The sequence below is a fragment of the Haliaeetus leucocephalus genome, unplaced genomic scaffold (genome assembly GCF_000737465.1).
Source record: "Haliaeetus leucocephalus isolate CR32 unplaced genomic scaffold, Haliaeetus_leucocephalus-4.0 Scaffold555, whole genome shotgun sequence".
In the NCBI taxonomy this organism is placed as follows: domain Eukaryota; kingdom Metazoa; phylum Chordata; class Aves; order Accipitriformes; family Accipitridae; genus Haliaeetus; species Haliaeetus leucocephalus.
Window position 1 is genome coordinate 17,074,195 of NW_010972991.1, and position 19,415 is coordinate 17,093,609.

At 36.7% G+C, this 19,415-nt stretch overlaps 1 protein-coding gene across 2 annotated transcripts in view; it reads left to right on the top strand.

The window, feature by feature from the left end:
* Positions 1 to 19,415, top strand: part of UBR5 (ubiquitin protein ligase E3 component n-recognin 5) — a 75,024-nt gene that overhangs the window by 37,267 nt on the left and 18,342 nt on the right. For both annotated transcript variants that reach the window (XM_010577025.1, XM_010577026.1), the window contains exons 18-39: positions 184 to 338; positions 1,266 to 1,463; positions 2,572 to 2,782; positions 3,404 to 3,448; positions 7,378 to 7,504; positions 8,991 to 9,142; positions 9,540 to 9,635; positions 10,069 to 10,192; positions 10,518 to 10,615; positions 11,485 to 11,633; positions 12,058 to 12,149; positions 13,100 to 13,246; positions 13,342 to 13,460; positions 13,550 to 13,676; positions 13,777 to 13,906; positions 14,128 to 14,288; positions 14,828 to 15,067; positions 15,298 to 15,421; positions 16,157 to 16,268; positions 17,427 to 17,558; positions 18,469 to 18,726; positions 19,085 to 19,353. In XM_010577025.1, the coding sequence (XP_010575327.1) occupies positions 184 to 338; positions 1,266 to 1,463; positions 2,572 to 2,782; positions 3,404 to 3,448; positions 7,378 to 7,504; positions 8,991 to 9,142; positions 9,540 to 9,635; positions 10,069 to 10,192; positions 10,518 to 10,615; positions 11,485 to 11,633; positions 12,058 to 12,149; positions 13,100 to 13,246; positions 13,342 to 13,460; positions 13,550 to 13,676; positions 13,777 to 13,906; positions 14,128 to 14,288; positions 14,828 to 15,067; positions 15,298 to 15,421; positions 16,157 to 16,268; positions 17,427 to 17,558; positions 18,469 to 18,726; positions 19,085 to 19,353 (3,266 nt within the window). The remainder of the gene's footprint in view (positions 1 to 183; positions 339 to 1,265; positions 1,464 to 2,571; positions 2,783 to 3,403; positions 3,449 to 7,377; positions 7,505 to 8,990; positions 9,143 to 9,539; positions 9,636 to 10,068; positions 10,193 to 10,517; positions 10,616 to 11,484; positions 11,634 to 12,057; positions 12,150 to 13,099; positions 13,247 to 13,341; positions 13,461 to 13,549; positions 13,677 to 13,776; positions 13,907 to 14,127; positions 14,289 to 14,827; positions 15,068 to 15,297; positions 15,422 to 16,156; positions 16,269 to 17,426; positions 17,559 to 18,468; positions 18,727 to 19,084; positions 19,354 to 19,415) is intronic.

Below are 19,415 nucleotides of genomic sequence, written 5' to 3' on the forward strand. Positions count from 1 at the left end.
AAGATACTCTGTTGGATCCTTTATTACCTGTCTCTCTTCCTAGTGGAAAACAACTACAGTCAAACTAACAAACAGTTGTTTCTATTGATATTAGTAATTCCTTAAAAGTGTTTTAGTTGGGAGTTCTTTTACTGGATGCCATCAGTAAAAGACATTAACTTTTTTCTTTGTCTATCTTTGAAGGAGTGCATGCTGTTCTGAAAACTGGGAACTGGGTTCGATACTGCATATTTGACCTTGCCACAGGAAAAGCTGAACAGGAAAATAATTTCCCTACTAGCAGCATTGCATTCCTGGGTCAGAATGAGAGAAGTGTTGCTATTTTTACAGCTGGACAGGTTTGTGGCTTTCTATCTCAATCATTTAACCTCATTGCACTTCACTTCCATCATCTTTGAATAGGATGGTATAGCCTTTTGTAAGGCTTTTCCAAAGATTGGCAAAGAAATAGTTCTTCAAAGGGGTTATGAAAGACTTGCTGCTACCATTAATATTTTGAAGGCTCAAGGGGAATTGCAATCTCACTTAAGCACTTTGAATAATCTTACTCAAATTCTACCTAGAATAACAAGTAAAAAAAGAGGGGGGGGAACTTGACAGAGTAGTTCCTGTGTTAGTGTAAACTTGTTATCTAGCTGTGTTTTGGAATTGGGTCAGGTGAAAATCCACTCTTGAGAATAAATGGAAATGTTAACAAAAAACCCAACTGTATTTGATACTAAAAATGATATATCAAGGTTTTGTGCAACTCTTCTACTTTCCAATGTTAAGTATCGTATTTTATCTGAATATAGAGCTTGGTTACACTGTGCAGGCATACATGAGAAGGGCTGAGAAAAAGTACCAAAACCATTTTGGTGACTTCCATAAACATGGTATACTTTGCTTTGGATAGTTGTAGGAAACATTTTTGGCAAAAGAACTGAATTTGAATGTTTCATTTCAATATATTCAACTTTCTTTGGAGCATTTAAGTAAGCTAAAAGTATAGGTACTATATGTTTCATTGGTAATGTTTTGTAATGAATATATATCATAAGATAATTTTAGTAGTATTTACTATGTTAAGCACACTTCAGGCATTTGAGAAAGGGCATCTGATATCTCATGCTGTGCCACTTGTAATGATAGGAGACAATGGCTTAAATGAGACTTTTAGGTAAACTGTTTTCATTGTTGGCAGTCAAGCAGAACTGGATCTCTTGGGAAGGATAATATTTATAAATTGTGGAGACTTAATGATAAAACTTTTTTCCCAAATGTAGGAATCTCCTATTATTCTTAGAGATGGAAATGGTACAATCTATCCAATGGCAAAAGATTGCATGGGTGGGATACGAGACCCTGACTGGCTTGATCTTCCACCTATTAGTAGTCTTGGAATGGGTGTTCATTCCTTGACAAATCTTCCTGCTAACTCGACCATCAAAAAGAAAGCTGCTATTATCATTATGGCTGTTGAGGTAAAATATTTTCTTTACTACAGAATTATGTGCTTTTTTTTTCTCTCTTGCTTTTATAAAGTTATGCTTAAAGCATCTTTGTGTTTAGATACCGATTTGTATTTTAACTATTTCAAAGACACTAATTTCAACAGAAGATTCTCTTGGAAACATGAAGGCACAAATGAATTTATGCAGTAAAGTGAAAGATCCGTTTTGGGGGTGCATGTCTTCTGTATCAGGCTTCTAACTAATAATGTTTTTTTAGGCATTACTTTTAAAATTGTTACCTTCTTATGTATACTACCAGTATACAATTTTATTTGTTTTATGGATGCACAGTTTTTCTGAGTGATCCAACAACTTTTCTTGTGAATGCAATGCTTTTTTACTTTTAATTTTTAAAAAATCTTATTTGGACCATACATTAGGAAATTATGAGAGTCAAGTGAAGATTCCCCCCCCCCCCCCACTTGAATCTCCTGTAGAGTTCTACTCATCTGTGGTGCTGTATGAATAGTTCCACTGCGAATTTATATATCATACTTGTATAAACCCATCAGTGATTTGGTGCAGTTTAGTTAGATCTGCTGTGTGCTATGCTGCCACCAGGAGGTATTGTGTACCTGTTAGTCAGATTGATTTCACAGTGGAGTATTCCATCACTGTGGAAAAGCTTGTTATATATGGGGTGAGCCTCCCAGACCTTCAACAGCTTCTATTCGTTCACTTCTCAGCATGTATATTGCTTTGTTCAAAACAAATATGTAAGAGCTAGTTAATGTAGACCCCTCCCATGTTACATGTGGCCATGAAATCGAAGTAATCTATCTTAAGAACCCAGCTATGAAGCCAAAGGCATACTTTTGTGGGCCTGATACTTCTGCTGCTTAAGCTTCTCCTTTCCTTTAACTTGTCTGTGCCTGAATGCATGCTGTCTTCTCTTTTTAACAGTGCTATAATTGAGATGATGCACATTCTCAACAGTTCCTGGACTGACTTCGAGCCAATGTCCTAGATTTAGACTTTTCTATTAATTTCAAAACTGGAAAACTAGAAGTACTTAGGAACTTGTATGTCTGCCATTTATATTTTGAATTATTAAAATATTCTATTCTTTTGAGTACAGAAACAAACTTTAATGCAGCACATTCTCCGATGTGACTATGAGGCTTGCAGGCAATACCTGATGAATCTTGAACAAGCAGTTGTCTTGGATCAGAATCCACAAGTGCTGCAGACGTTCCTTGGCCATAGATGTGATGGAAACCGCAATATTCTGCATGCTTGTGTGTCTGTTTGCTTTCCAACCAGCAACAAAGAAACAAAAGAGGAAGAGGGTGAGCTCAACAATATAATGAAAATACTTTGAAAATAAACTTTTAATGTATTTTCAAGAACATTTGAAATAAAGGCTGCATTCTTCATATATGGGTATCTTAAAATTTAGCACCAAAAATGTGTCCTAAGCCTTTCAAAGGTGCTGAGACATCATTTTTATTACTCTCATAAGGATTTATAAGAATTTGATAGTTAAGAATACTAAGCTGTTTTTATTGATGGTAAAAGACAAACTTCACATCCACGTGTGAATTTTATATAAAACCAAGTATTTTTCCACCTTTATATCACTAGTATCCCTGTTATATCACAGTAAACTTTTAAGAGAAATGTTATTTAATATTTTTCAAGTGTTATAGTATATGTTAATGCATCCAATAAGAAATGCTACTTGCAGTTGACATGTGTGAAAGAATGACCTTCTGTTAATGCCAGTTACTGACACCAATTAAAAATGTCTATTAAATACTGTTATGTAAAAAGTATGCTAACAGAACAAGGTTGCTAAGCCAAGCACTCAAAAATTAGGAAATGCCAGAATTAAGTTTACCCATGTGCTATACATGGGTATGCGTTGTGAAATGGTCTTTAATTACACCGTCATACTATTTTTTCCACAGGACTACCTCATTCAGTGCACAAGATGGACGGTGCTCACCGAATGGGTAGCTATTCAATATTTCTTTTTATCCTCATCATTCAGTGTGTGGCCCCATTCCTTACTTACTGCACACCATACAAACCCTGCACTGAATAATGAATGAACTTCCTTGTGGGATTTTTGTATGGTGCTGTCATTGAATTTTAGTCATTTATAGACCTTAATTGTTCCTCATATCCCTATTTATAAAATGGGGGTAATGCTGCAGCTTTCTCATCTCTTGAAGGTATATAGCTTGAAGTTTTTCTGTATTAAAAGCTGTTAACTAATTTTGAAGGTTCTGTTTGAGAAGCCTAGAGCCTGATCTCAATTTTTGAGCAGGTGTTATTTCAAAACACTTTATTCTAGAGATGGATTAATAGTACTTTTAGTTGTTCTGTGAATGTTAATTATTTCTGAGAGTCAGGCACCTTTTAGGTATCCAGAAATGAGTAAAATGTATCACGATTGTCTGTAAAAACTTGTTTTACGAAGTTCTTTGTGCTGTTAGATGTGGCAGAAATAGGTTCCGGTTCTCCAAAGTGATGTTCAGTGGCATTAAACACAAGACAGTGTTTCCCCCCTCTCCTTGCCAAGCTGTTGCTGCCTTATTATGTGCCTTCTAAATGTTGCAGCAAACAAGGCATAAACAGCTTGCTCATTGTACAGCCCTTCATCTTTAGTGTGTCGTCCATCCTGTGCACTGATTGAGGCAGGGGTCTTGTTGCTGGGGGCAGGGTGGGGGGAACAAAAAAACCCAAACCAAAAAACCGACCCCAAACAAACAAACAAAACCCAACTGTGTAACTGAAGATTGTTTTACTATAAGCACACAAGGAAGCTGAAATAAGGATGCATGGGCAAACTTAATCTGATTTTTCCTAATTTGAGTGCTTGTCTTTGCAACCTTGACATTTTTTCAGTAACTTCATTTGGATGTAATTTAACTTTCTGAAAAATGAAAAACATGAACCTGATAGACTTTTAACATCCCTCTGCCTCTCTCTTTCCCCTCACAAAAGTTGTTTTAAAAGGACATTCATATCTTTAGATTGAAATTGCATTCACCTTCCACTGTAACTGTTAGCAATGGATATTAGGACAAGCTTATTTTCTGTGCATCATCTGGAGGGCAGTGGTGACTAATGTTATGTCTGTAAGTTATACAGCCATCTGTTAAACTGTAAAAGAAGTTTGATTTAGGAGTAAAGGCTTCAATTCCAGACTCCAGATATGATGTTCCTTAACAATTACAGAACATACTGCCCCTTCCCAGCTGGTACCTGCCTGAGATCCTTCACAGTTCTTCATATACAGTCCTCCTTAAGTAGCGGAAGGGGAATATTGAGGGCAGGGGTAATCTTTTTTTTGTTCTCAGATCCTGTGCCTCGTTTGACCATAGCTCCTGCAGCATTGGAAAAATGAATTGCAGGAAAAGTGGCCCAGACCTGCAAAGCTGGGGGAAGTCTGCTCTGTTTCTCTGTGATTTGATATCTCAGTCTTGCCAAAAGAAGGGATCTTGGAAAAGACAGGTCCAAAAGAAATGTCCAAAGCATGTGAAGTCATTAAAGAGTTATGATACTAAATTTCAGATAACTTTACTGAACGCCTACAAACTGAGGTTTTTTTCTAGAGAACTGGGACAGATTTCATTAGACAACAGAACAGATAATTACCCTTAGAGGCCAGGCATTTAAATTGATGGTTCTGCAAAAGTGAATACTAACTTCATAAGTGGAACAGTGAAAATTCAGTTACAGTTTACTGTGGGACCAAGGACAGGTGAAATCTCTCCGTTGCAGAGAATGGTTGTATTGCTTTTTATTGCTTGAGGGATCACTCTCAAGAGCTGTTCTCCCTGTGTGAGGCGTCTGGAAGTACTATGTGATGGGTCATGAGTTAAGAGCACTAGTGGATCTTAAAAAGGAGTACAACACAAATACAATGGCAATTAATTTACAACTACCGGTCAACCAGTATAGAACTAAGGGCATGAGTAATATTCTGGTAAGTGCTTGATAGTCATCTGCTGTGGGTAGTAGGTGATTTTTGTCTAAGAAACCTGCACATGCTTGAGAACATGCAAAACCTAAGATCTTTGCTACTTCAGGTAGTGATGAGTAGAAAGATCTAAAGAATAAATATACTATAAAAGCTGATAAACATCACTGAACTACCTTTTACTTTGAGGTCATAGAATAAGGTGTTAATAGTACATTCTTGTTTTTTTTTTTAAAAAAAAAAAAGGAAAAGTTAAAAAAAAAAGGGAATTAGCCAGGTCTTAATACTGTCAGAGGAGAAAATATGTGTGCAGAGGATGGTGACTGTCAGTTTGAAAAGCCTTTAAATGGAAAGTGAGCACTAGCCATAGCAACTTTGAGAAAGAACAATCAGAGTCACTTTAAAGAAATTTTTTCTTTTTTCAGAAATATACCTTTTCCTTCTAGTTTGTATAAAAAAATTGTCTTTTGCTCTGTTGAAAGGAAAATTGCCCCTCTCCTGGCCTGTATCATGCTGAAAGTGGCTTCTCTTTCAGTTCTTTCTGGATCCATGCTGTAGTGATTCATAATTTGCTGCGTAGTGGCTATGCAATCTTTAATTGTCAGTAACTCCTAAAGAAGCAGTGACTGTTACCTTGTACAGCTGACTTTACTGCTTTATCTGTGTATTTATCTTGCAGATAAATAAGTCTACATTAGGTCTTTGATTCAGGTGGCTGCTGCAAGTTGTACCCTAACTGTACAACTAGGCAATTTTTTATATTCTGTATAACATTTGGCACAATTTGGTCCTTGTTATGACTAGGACCTTTAGGTGTTCTGGTGCTTAGGCTTTTAGGTATTAGAAGAAATGCTCATTCTTTCTGATGTAAACGGAGTATAAGAAGGTAGCACAATCATAACACAGTTTTCCTAAGCATGCTCCTGTGTAGAGTGTGTAACTTAAAAGCCTACAACTTTGTACTGTTGTTGATAGCTGCTCTTCGTGAAGTGTGTGTGGGGGGGGCGGGGTTTGTGGTGTTCTGGAGTCCTGGTTTCAGCTGGGATAGAGTTAACTGTCTTCCTAGTAGCTGGTACGGTGCTATGTTTTGAGTTCAGTATGAGAAGAATGTTGATAACACTGATGTTTTCAGTTGTTGCTAAGTAGTGTTTAGACTAAGTCAAGGATTTTTCAGCTTCTCACGCCCAGCCAGTGAGAAAGCTGGAGGGGCACGAGAAGTTGGGAGGGGACACAGCCAGGGCAGCTGACCCAAACTGGCCAAAGGGGCATTCCATACCATGTGACGTCATGTCCAGTATATAAACTGGGAGGAGTGGGGGCAGGGGGATTGCCGCTGGGGACTAACTGGGCACTGATCGGCGGGTGGTGAGCAATTGCACTGTGCATCATTTGTATATTCCAGTCCTTTTATTATTACTGTTGTCATTTTATTAGTGTTATCATTATCATTATTAGTTTCTTCTTTTCTGTTCTGTTAAACCGTTCTTATTTCAACCCATGAGTTTTACTTCTTTTCCTGATTTTCTTCCCCATCCCACTGGGTGGGGGGGTGGGGGGAAGTGAGTGAGCAGCTGTGTGGTGCTTAGTTGCTGGCTGGGGTTAAACCATGACATCTGGGTTTTTTTGGTTGTCCTTATTTTGAAGCTTTGACTCAGCAAGTGTCTGGAATCAGCTATATGATAGGTCCTTGCCTCCTGATACTGAAAATTGAAAGCTTGTTCTGGAATTTAGGTGCCTTGAATTGCCTTTCTTGATGGCTGTTTAGAAACCAAACCCAGTCAGAATCATGGTTAAACTCATCCAAAATAAAAATTTGTATGTGAACTTACTCTGTCCCTCTAAATCTTAAAAGCAGGGAACATTTTATGATGAGTGGCATTTCATGCTTTACACTCCTTCCTTATAATTTTCCCAAGTGAAATTTTGGCACTAATGCTTTTCCTAATTTTTCAGAAGCAGAGCGCTCTGAAAGGAATACATTTGCTGAAAGGCTCTCGGCTGTGGAAGCTATTGCAAATGCAATCTCCGTTGTGTCAAGTAATGGTCCAGGAAATCGGGCAGGATCATCAAGCAGCAGAAGGTAAACTAACTAACAATTTCTTCTTGTTTTCTGTATGCTAATCTCTATATTAATTACCAATCTCTTATTAATTCTTTCCTTCAGTCTATTTTTAAGAATGGGCTCTCTTGTTTAGTTTAAAGTCAGACTTTACTTCCTCAAGCACCAAACTAGAGGTCTAATGGTTTTTTTGGAAGCCTTTTCTAGTTTGAGAACTAATGGTGGGATATTTCTAAACTAATTGTGTTTTCTGGGGTTGGGGCATTGTCTCCTCAGTTGTAAAGTGGAAATGCTCCTCCTTGTGGAGAAACGGAATTTGAGGATAAGCTCTGGTGTTCTTTACCACAGAAAATTAAGTATTGTGGAAGTACAATAATAGCGCCCAGGCTTGTTCTTTTAAGAGAATTTTTGAGGGATATGGTCACTTACACAGATGAATAATACTAAGATCAATATAACACCAGTGGGGAAGAACTGAAGTTAATTCTTTTTATCCTAAGCAATCATTGTTATAGTGGGAGTCCTTTGTATCAAGGTGGCCCTAAAGGATAGGTTTCTGACCCTGACAGAATCCTAATTTCTGATGACATTGTTCTTCCTCTTTCCATGATGGTAACAGAGTGGTGCTCACGTCAAGGGAATTTGACAGTATCTGTACTGAGTTCTAGTCAGTTCAGAGTACTCTGGATGAGGGCATAATAAATTTTTTTTACTTAGCTCTGTAGTCAAAGCAATTGACATGAAATGATGTCTTTATCCTTCCCAAGCTACAGTCCTCATCACTGTGATCTTTTTGATATGGGAGATAAGAGTAAGGGTTGAAGCTTCTGTCCCACATTCTGTAGGAGACATTACTCTTAAGAGGAAGTGCACTTAAAAAAACAACAACCACTTTTATATTTGTACCTCTGTATCACACTGGGTTCTTTGGCTTCTACCTTATTCCTAATACCTTGCCCTTGAGTAAGGTGATACAGAATTTCTTGAAATTGTTTACTGACTGTCCTCTGTAAAGTAGTACTTTCATGTTAAATAACTTTAAACAAATAACTCCTTTCAAAAAATCTTTTTTTCAAGCCCCATTTTTATTCTTTCATTAACTTCTTCTTGCAGTTAGGTTTTAAAAAACAGCAGCAACAACAAATTATTGCACAAGCTTAACACCCCTGGTCCATGAGTTCGAGGTAAAAGGAATGTCAAATAGTGGTAATGCCCATCAACTGCTGCTCCCTGCAAGAGGCAGTGGTGCAGTGACTAGGGATTTGTTCTGGGCTCAAATCTGCCTTGATGCTTTGCTGGCTGACTCATCTTCCAAGGCCATTATATTCTGTTGCAACAAAATGGAATACAGGAATGAAAAAATACCTCTTTGCTCATTCTTCTTTATGCTGAAGAAAAATGGAGATAAGAAGAGTTTTGTTTCCTTTTTCAGTGTGAAATTCCGCTTTAAAATGTTCTAATTATGGATAAAAATGAGGTCTTGTTTTTATCTTGGTTTTGTATTCAGTTTGAGATTAAGGGAAATGATGAGAAGGTCCTTGAGAGCTGCTGGACTGGGCAGACATGAAGCTGGTGCTTCATCAAGTGATCACCAGGACCCAGTTTCTCCACCAATAGCTCCTCCTAGCTGGGTTCCAGATCCTCCTGCAATGGATCCCGGTAAGTCTGCTCATGCATCGCATTAGACTGTAGAACGAGAGATTTAATAAAGGAACCAATGGCTTTTAAGGTGAATCACTTAGATTTCAGTGTGAGACTAAAATACCTAATGTCATTGAGGTAGCAAGAGGTCATTGAGGTAGCTTTAAGAGTTTACTGAAGACTTAACAGCTGTTTTTAAATCCAGTATGTGTCTTTCTAACACTGGTGTCAAACTTCCGTGAAGTGTGTTTTGTAATGTGGAGTTACATTACTAATCTAGGAATGTGGCCGTTTGTAGGAAAGAGTACCAATTAAATACAGAAAACCTGCAGTGTGTTAGACATTGCAGAAAGAGCATGTTGTTAGGGATGTTTTTATGTATTGATATACATCCTGCTGTTCTGTTTACTGAAAGATGGTGACATTGATTTTATCCTGGCCCCCGCTGTGGGATCTCTTACCACAGCAGCGACTGGCACCAGCCAAGGACCTAGCACCTCCACGATACCAGGTGAGGACATACTGCTTATCTGATTATGCTTTAGAAGGAAAATGATCTCAAAAACTGTCTTTGCTTGCACAGACTTTCTGCATATGAAAATGGCTCTTATCAGATGAAGATTGGATTGAAGCAGGATTTCACAAGTGTGCAGAAAGTAAATGAAGCACCATGCTGTGTTTTATGTAAAAATTATTTTTACCTGAGGAATGACAAATATGTAAAAATATGGTAATTGGTATGAAATTGGGATTACTGTCTGTATTTCAGAATGTAATTTGGAACTGAAATTTACAGTACTTCAGTGAAATGTTACTGAAACTGGCAAATCAGTCAAGCTACTGATTAATCACCCCAGTGAAACATTGAATTATTTGCTTTTAATAGGTAGTTATTTTTTAAGGAAAAACTGTTTCTCTGCAATTTTATTTTTTTCTCATTACAGGTCCTTCTACTGAACCATCTGTAGTGGAATCAAAGGATCGGAAGGCAAATGCTCATTTCATACTGAAATTACTATGTGATAGTGTTGTTTTACAACCTTATCTTCGAGAATTGCTGTCAGCTAAGTAAGGATTTTCATATGAATTCTCAGTATCCTTTGTAATGTTATATCACGTGAAATTTTTACGTAGAAGCTTCTTTAAAAAGGTTGTTTAAAGGTGCATGAGTTAAAATGGAGAATGTTAGAATATTGGCTGTATTTGTGTCCTGCCATTCCTTAAATTAGATCTGTTTCACAGAAGTAAAACAAATAAGTGCTTATTCACTCACTGTTTTTTCTGTTTGCACAAGATTAGGAGTGCTAAGTTTTTTCATATGTTTGTTTCCTACCTCTCCTGTTACAACAAAAAATTTCAGTGTGTTTTAACTTGTCTGTTTTTTTTTCCCTAGGGATGCAAGAGGCATGACACCATTTATGTCAGCAGTTAGCGGACGGGCATATCCTGCTGCAATTACAATTCTAGAAACTGCACAGAAAATTGCTAAAGGTACAACAGTTTCAGTATTACTAGCGTGTGTTTTCCTTCCAAAGTTATGGCAGATTCATTATTAACAGTGCTTTTTTTGTGTTCAAAATTACACGTACTTGAGCAACTGGTGATGGTGGTAAACGCATCTTTCTAATACACTGTATACTGCTGCATGTTTTGGAAATCTTGCTATTATGGAATATCTTCCTCTTTTGTGGTGTGTATATTATGATAGATTTCTATGAATATTATTGCTTTTGTGTTCTTTATAGTCTTTTCAGCACTTCATTGCTTTACAAACATCAGTGGATTAAGGTACTGTTTTTCAGTTGCACAAAGGAACTTCTTTCTTTGAATTGGAAAAAAAAAGTATGATAAAGCAGTATGCCCAGCTAGATCCTGTTCCTGAAAAGACTTCTTTACAAACATATGTTTTGTGACTCTCTTTCGATGTTGGTATTTAATTTTTTAAGAGAAGTATGTGAGGTTGAAGTTGTGGAGAAGCTTAAGCAGATTAGAACTGTGGTGTGACAAGGTCTATAGGACAGTGTGTGTTCCTTATAAGAATATTGCCCATAAAATATTTTTTTTTAATCCTTCAAAATGGTGATCCACTGAATTATTAGAATATCAGTGGGTTTAGAACTGGGTAAGAGTTGGTGGCTGTATTTTTCAGTCAGGAGTTTGCAACAGCTTTTATAAGAAATACCTGTAATGTGACAAGCAGAAAGCTTTCTCAAAAAATTGTGATAGAGACTTTATTCAAATTTTAAATTCTGTATGGGACTTTGTAATGGCAGAGGTCGCTCAAGTCTGGGTTCTGTTGGTGGGTTTTTGTTATTTTTTGGGGAGTCATTTTTAATGCTGGTATTGTATTGTTCTTTTAGCTGAAGCAACTTCCAGCGAAAAAGAAGATGATGTGTTTATGGGAATGGTTTGTCCTTCTGGTACAAATCCAGATGACTCTCCTTTGTATGTTTTGTGTTGTAATGATACATGCAGTTTTACGTGGACTGGTGCAGAACATATTAACCAAGTAAGGCTTTTTTTTTTTTTTTTTTTTTTAATTTTTAAGTAAATAGGAATGTGTTTCAACCATCTATTGTGTTAGTCTACTAGTATAATTTTTAAATTATTAAAGTTGTATTGTTTTAATTACTGTAACTTGTTAAGTCTGGTATGGTTATTGCCTCCCCTAATTGCTTTGTAATGTCAAAGCTGGCTGTGTTGGTCAGAATATGGCTGTTCACTAGCTTTGTCAAAAATTTTGATGGCAACAGATCTTTGTAAACACTGAATATCCTAACTAACAACAAAGTTTCACTTTCTAGAATTGAGTTACTTGTTCAAACTGATGCCTTCACTTACAAGTGCAATTTTATTGTAACCTGAAATGCTGTGAGATTGCAAGTGCTGTAGGGAGAAAACAATGCATAATATTTGTGGTTAATTTTTTTTAGGATATATTTGAATGCCGAACATGTGGCCTATTGGAGTCTCTTTGTTGTTGCACAGAATGTGCAAGGGTCTGTCACAAAGGACATGACTGCAAGTAAGTATTGTGTTCTGTTTCTTATACTTAAATCAATATTTTGTGGTTTCATTTGTTTACTGATAGTTAATACATTTTTTTTTTTCCTTGGTTGAAGTGTTCAGATATTAGCAAACAGAAGATTAATAAAATGTTTAAAATATCTTCTTTTCCTTCTGTTCTGTAGGATTTATTTTACAGGTCAAAATTGAAAGAGTAACCTGAAGCAGTCTCATACTTTTCACTTTGTAGAATTTAGAGTAAATGAGTAATTCTGACACCCTCAAAGTGCTTAATGTTCAAAGAATAATATATCTAAATAATACCATGTTTTCATTTTGGGTACCTCCAGGAGTTTTCTGAAGCCAGTGAATCCCGATGACAGATCGTTGTTGTAAACTTTCAGAAAGGACATATTAATCTCTAAGATCAACTGTAATAAAGGGAAAAGTGAGCAAGCAGTCAAATGAACAGTCAAGAAGTCTCTGATCAGCCTGGTCAATGCTTTGAAGCTGCAGATGTTTTGTGCCACTGTTACAGGGTGTAAATGTTACAGCATTAATATCCTAGCTATAACAAGCTAACAGATAGAATGCTGAGAATATCTTTGTAATTGTAACAATTACTGAGATTTTACTGCATGCTGTGAGGATTTCCAGCTTACCTTTCTTGTCTGGGGTCTATTTTGGGAAGAATAAATGATACTGGATGAGTTTTACTAAGGCACTATGAAAAGCTGTATAGTGAAACTGCCCTCTTAAAATGAGCGTAGGAAATAAGACTAGCAAATGTCAAGTGTTGCCACATATAAACTGCATTTCTCTTAAGCTAGGTTTTGGCATCTTGCAACTATAATAAACAACAAACTCTAGCAGGAATCTTAATGTGTACACTAACACCCTCAGCCTGCATAGAAAATATTTGGTATATTACTGAACAGTGTTGCAGTTTGCCTTTTCTATTTCTTGTAGGCTCAAACGAACATCTCCAACAGCCTACTGTGATTGCTGGGAAAAGTGCAAGTGTAAAACATTAATTGCTGGACAAAAGTCTGCTCGCCTTGATCTCCTTTACCGCCTGCTTACCACCACAAATCTTGTTACTATGCCAAATAGCAGGCAAGTTCATATTTGCAATGACTAGGGCAGAATAATTTTTATTATTTTTAAGTATATGGTATATCAGAACTTCACTGATCAATTTTTCATTACAGGGGAGAACACCTGCTGCTGTTTTTAGTACAGACAGTTGCCAGGCAAACTGTGGAACACTGCCAGTACAGACCACCTAGAATTAGGGAAGATCGTAATCGTAAAACTGCAAATCCTGAAGGTAAAATAAGAGAATAAGTTTCAGTAAAAATAAATGGCAAATTCCATATTTCAGTACCTCTTTCTTATATTGCTTTTTTGTCTTTTTAGATTCTGATATGCCTGATCATGATTTAGAACCCCCTCGTTTTGCCCAGCTTGCTTTGGAACGTGTTTTGCAGGACTGGAATGCACTGAAGTCCATGATCATGTTTGGCTCTCAGGAAAATAAAGACCCGTGTGTATTTATGCATAGTTGTCAATGTAAAGTTTGATCTGATATTTTAGACCTGTTAACTTATATAAAATTTATTTCCTTTCTTTTTGTTTTTTCCAAGTCTTAGTGCAAGCAGTAGGATAGGTCATCTTCTGCCTGAAGAACAAGTTTACCTTAATCAGCAAAGTGGAACTATTCGCTTGGACTGTTTCACACACTGCCTTATTGTCAAGTGCACAGCAGACATTTTGGTAAGCACTCTTAGCCATGTTTTAGATAGATTTTCTGAATATTGTGATATTATAGTTTATCTCAGGTGATATGCTTGGAGACTAATTTGAAAATAACTTGTAGTTGTGGTTTTGTAAATTTATACTGTTATGACTGTGTTCTCCCTTTGAATCTTAAACTGTCTTGTTTCATGCTTCTAAATGACACACTGTTATTGGGTTGTAATGACCTGTTTCTACAGCTCTTAGATACTTTGCTGGGTACTCTAGTAAAGGAATTGCAAAACAAGTATACGCCAGGGCGCAGAGAAGAAGCTATTGCTGTTACAATGAGATTCCTGCGTTCTGTGGCAAGAGTGTTTGTCATTCTTAGTGTGGAAATGGCTTCCTCCAAAAAGAAAAAGTAAGTGGTGGGGTGTGCGTGTGTGTGTTACTGGTGGTGTTTGGGGCTTTTTTATTTGAATAATTACTCTCTTATTAAATGAGTTGATAAAAATCACCAGTGGGCAGAAACATCGGAATTAAGTTGAGGTCCGTAGGCAGCATTGTGTGGAAAGGTGCAAACCTCAAGACTGCACAATAGCTGCTGGTATGTCACATAGCTTTTTAATACAACGCTTGTTAAACTTACATGTTCATACTGAACCTTTCTGTTTAAAAGGTTAGAATTTTTGGAAGTAGGGTTTAACACATTAAAATTACAGTCTATGGTTGTTTGTCACTAATAGAGTTAGATATCCAGCCTTAGTCTCCAAGTATGGAATGATAAATGTTTTTAACTGATGTTTTTATAGCTGTGCATATTGTTACTATACACACAAATGTGTGTATCTGTTAAAGATAATTGTCTTAACTTTTTGAGAAAAAAAATTGATATCACCATAAACTTTTTTCAAAAGAAAGACATATTTGACCTTTATTTTTCTGTATTTTTTCCCCTAGCAATTTTATTCCACAGCCAATTGGAAAATGTAAACGTGTATTCCAGGCATTATTGCCCTATGCTGTTGAAGAGTTGTGCAATGTAGCAGAATCTCTAATTGTTCCAGTCAGGATGGGAATTGCACGTCCTACAGCACCCTTTACTCTTGCTAGCACTAGTATAGATGCCATGCAGGGAAGTGAAGAACTGTTTTCTGTGGAGCCTCTGCCACCCAGACCATCATCTGACCAGTCTAGCAGGTAAAATTTGCTAAAGCTCACTATTCATTCTTTTCAAAGACTTGTTACAGGTGGTTTTGTTTTGGGTTTTTGTTAGCTTTTCATTAAAAGAAATATGGTGAGGCTTCTTATTCTGGCAAAGCATTTTGGAAGTACTTTCCTACTGACAGATTCCTATAGTAATTGAGGTTTATAGTGATGTCCAGAGGTCCAAATCTGCCTTTTTTTTTTTTTTTTCTTATTTTTAAAAGTTCTAGTCAGTCTCAGTCATCCTACATCATAAGGAATCCTCAGCAAAGACGAATCAGCCAGTCACAACCAGTTCGAGGCAGGGATGAAGAACAAGATGATATCGTTTCAGCAGATGTGGAAGAGGTCAGTTTTCTTTTTTTGTATGTTGTTTTTCTTCTCAGTATGGCACCTAATGCATTAGCACATGCTGTAACATCTGAACCAAAAATCCATGCATCTAGACCTCCTATTTGGAAGAGATGTTGAGTAGTACTTCATGAAGTCCTACCGTGCCATAAACATTTTGTTTTAACAGAGCTTTGTTATCGTTGTTTTGTATTCAGCAATATTTAGTCATTTCAGAGTATACCAAATGCCTTGCATTTGACAGAATTACAGTATGATTTAGAATACTAATAAATACACGTCATTTCCTTAATATAGCATAAGTTTATATATAATAATTCCCTGCTAAAAAAGTTTTCAAGTCTTTCAGCACATGGTTGCTATTACATAGGTTCTATTAGAGAACTAGAGGGTCTTTTATTAGGATGGTAGCTCTTCAATATTTAGAAACTAATTCTAGGTTTTATAGTCAATTTTACCCTTTCAGCATTAAAATCTACTGTCCAAGGCTGTGTTTTATTTGTGGGCCTGATTTTTTCCCACAACACTAGGGACTGTACAATCATGTACAAATACTGTGGCTGTAAGTTCATTTTCTGTTCACATCAATTCAATTGTGAGATCATCTATCTTAGACATGGTTTTTTTGTTTCTTAGTTTGTAAATCAAATTTTGCACTGAGTTTTTGAAAAATATGCAGGTTATCTCTGATATGGAAGGTACTCTAGCATGAAACTACAATGCTTTTTCCAGGTTGAGGTGGTTGAAGGGGTAGCTGGTGAAGAAGACCATCATGATGAACAGGAAGAACATGGCGAAGAAAATGCTGAAGCAGAAGGACAGCATGATGAGCATGATGAAGATGGTACGTATAATGTACATCATGCGCATTACTGCTTGGATGCGCAAAGTGTGCATCAAAACCAAAAGGCATCTGTGGAGTCACCAGCGATAACAATTTGGGAGACTTATGTAAGTAGAGGTAATCCAAGGGTTTCAGACTTTGGACCTTACAAAAGGAGATGAGTAAAATTACAGATAACTCATAGTAGGCAAGTACATGAACGTTTTTATGTTTCTCTTTCTGCACAAGGAGAAAATACTAAGGTACCAAAGGATAAAAAATACCAAACCCAAGTGTTGTTATATGCTTGGTTAACAATATCTATTTTGCCTTTTGTATTTGCTACTGTAAAATGTTGTTGACGTAAACTACTTGAAGGACTAAAAAAAATAGCCTAGCTCTTGTATGGCTAATAATAGAATAGTGGTTATGGCAGATGTGTTCTCAAAAGGGATCTGAATCATGGTGAGCTAGTTTTCAAACCAATCACAAAATATTAAATTATGGTTCAATATTTTGTAGACAAAATTTATCTATTATGTATGAAAATTCTTGCCATTAATATGACTTGTCTTGTATTAGTATGGGATTAGATGGCCCAAAGCTATGATTTAAAAAAAAAAAATTATCATCTTCTCTTTCTGACTGTGCGTTGTGTTTCCAGTCAAACCATTTACAGTACAGGAAATTTGTTTATTCACTTGCTGAGTATTCAGAAAATTTAATTCTCAAAACTTAAACTTGAATAGAACCTGTATTTTTTAATTAGAGGTTTGGGGTTTTTTTTTAATTTTTCAGTATTCTTTAGATACTCGTTTGAAACAGCATATGGTTAATTGTCCTAATACATGTGCATGAAGAGATGTGGAGTCTGTTGGCTTGAGTGAATGATTCTGAATCCTTAGTGTCTTAATTTTCTGTGTGTGTGTGTGTGTTGAATGTATATGTGCAGTACAGTGCGAGAGGGCCAGAGGTTGCTAATTGCTGGAAAATAAGAAGATATGCTCCAAGTATTGCTGCATGTTTGCACTGCTTTTATGACCTCTCCCTGCCTATCCATTAACTTCTGCTATAGTAAGAGGCTCTGGCTTTCGTTTAATGTGTCTTATATGAGTCACTACAGTCATTATATTTTTTCCTTTTTTTAAATATGAGATGTTTTGTATATTGTTTTTATAGGCAGTGATATGGAGTTGGATTTGCTAGCTGCTGCTGAAACAGAAAGTGACAGTGAGAGTAACCACAGTAATCAGGACAATGCTAGTGGGCGCAGAAGTGTTGTCACTGCAGCTACTGCTGGGTCAGAAGCAGGTATGCCACATCATCTTGGGTTTAATCTAGCTGTTTGAATTTAGATATTAGTATTAAGTTGTACAGGAAAAAGAAATGTGATAGTGATTGAATATGGCTTTATCAAGGGCAGAACTGGCTTCACCTAAAAAATACTATTCTTTGCCTTTGGATCTGGACTGCATCCAGCACTCCAGAGGTATACTGGAGAAATTACTTCACAATTAGATTGGACAGAGCAAGAATTACCTGATTATGACATATTTTTCCCTTGTAATCTTATTTTCCCTTTCTTTCTTTTTTTCTCTTCACCCAGCTTCTTCCCTCCCACCTCCACCTTCCACACATTTCCTGTTTTTCCTTTGCTTTTCCTTTGCCTGTAATTGTAAGGTATACTATGCAGATTTCTTGGACAAGGAGATGTGCTAAGATGTAGCCTATCTTTTTTGCTCTTACAGAGCTTCTGCATGTGTTAGCTGAGATTACCTTGCACTCTTGTGAAGTGAAATGAAACGTTTTCATTCATTTTTAGTGTAGAAGTTAGATATGGTTTAAAAAAAACCCCACAAAACCTGACCAGTCATTTTAACCCTTTTTGAAAGCAACTGCTCTACTGTCCAGTTTGGAAGCAGAATCTTTAGAATTCATTGCCTGGGGGCAGAATCAGTGAAGAATTTTTAAATCAAATTATGTCTTAATTTATCTTTTGAAATGTAAGTAATCTAACTGCTTATTCGTGAAACCTATGGAAAATTAGCAGAATGTTATAAGGATAATTTACTAAAGATTTTCAGTAGGGGTAGGTACTTGAACCTTTTTAGTACATGTAGTTTCTTCCCATGTAAAAAGTTTACAATGCTAACATGATACATGTATATGTGCACAGATGTGCAGTTGTCAGTTACTGTTTATTGCTTATTTTCCTCAACAGGAGCTAGCAGTGTTCCAGCATTTTTTTCTGAAGATGACTCTCAATCAAATGATTCCAGTGATTCTGATAGCAGCAGCAGTCAGAGCGATGACATAGAGCAGGAGACGTTCATGCTTGATGAGCCTCTGGAACGAACCACAAATAGCTCACATGCCAATGGTGCTGCCCAAGCTCCCCGTTCTATGCAATGGGCTGTACGTAGTACCCAAAACCAGAGGACTACTAGCACTGCTCCTTCTAGTACATCAGCACCAGCAGGCAAGTCTCTGTAAAATGCATGCATGGATGTCGGTTAACTCTGGCTTTTTTTCCTTCCTCTGTTTTTGTTTGTTCTCTTAAGGGTGAAATTTTACCTGTTTGTCTTAGAAGGACAGTGCTGACCTATCTTGACTGTTCCAGTTTTGGTTTTGAATTTTAAAAAAAGAAGGATCTGTTGTAATTCTTAAGAAGATATGAGTATGCTTACTGTAGCTAGTATTTTTTTGCTAGTTACAGTTGTGATGCCAGTAATATTTCCAAGCTTATTTCTAGAAATGTTCATTATATCAGTCCCTACAGAAAATATGTCACAAAGGTTAAATAAATTCATTCATGTCATATTTTCTTTTATGTTTAGCAAGTTCAGCAGGCTTGATTTACATCGATCCATCAAACCTACGTCGGAGTGGTACCATCAGTACGAGTGCTGCAGCAGCAGCTGCAGCACTTGAAGCCAGCAATGCAAGCAGCTATTTAACATCTGCAAGCAGTTTAGCAAGAGCATACAGTATTGTGATACGGCAGATATCTGATCTGATGGGTCTGATTCCAAAGTATAATCATTTAGTATACTCCCAGATCCCAGCTGCAGTGAAGCTGACTTATCAAGATGCAGTTAACTTGCAGGTAAGAACATCCAAATCTCTGTAGAGAAACATAATTTCAATACAGTTGGGTTTTTTAGGTAA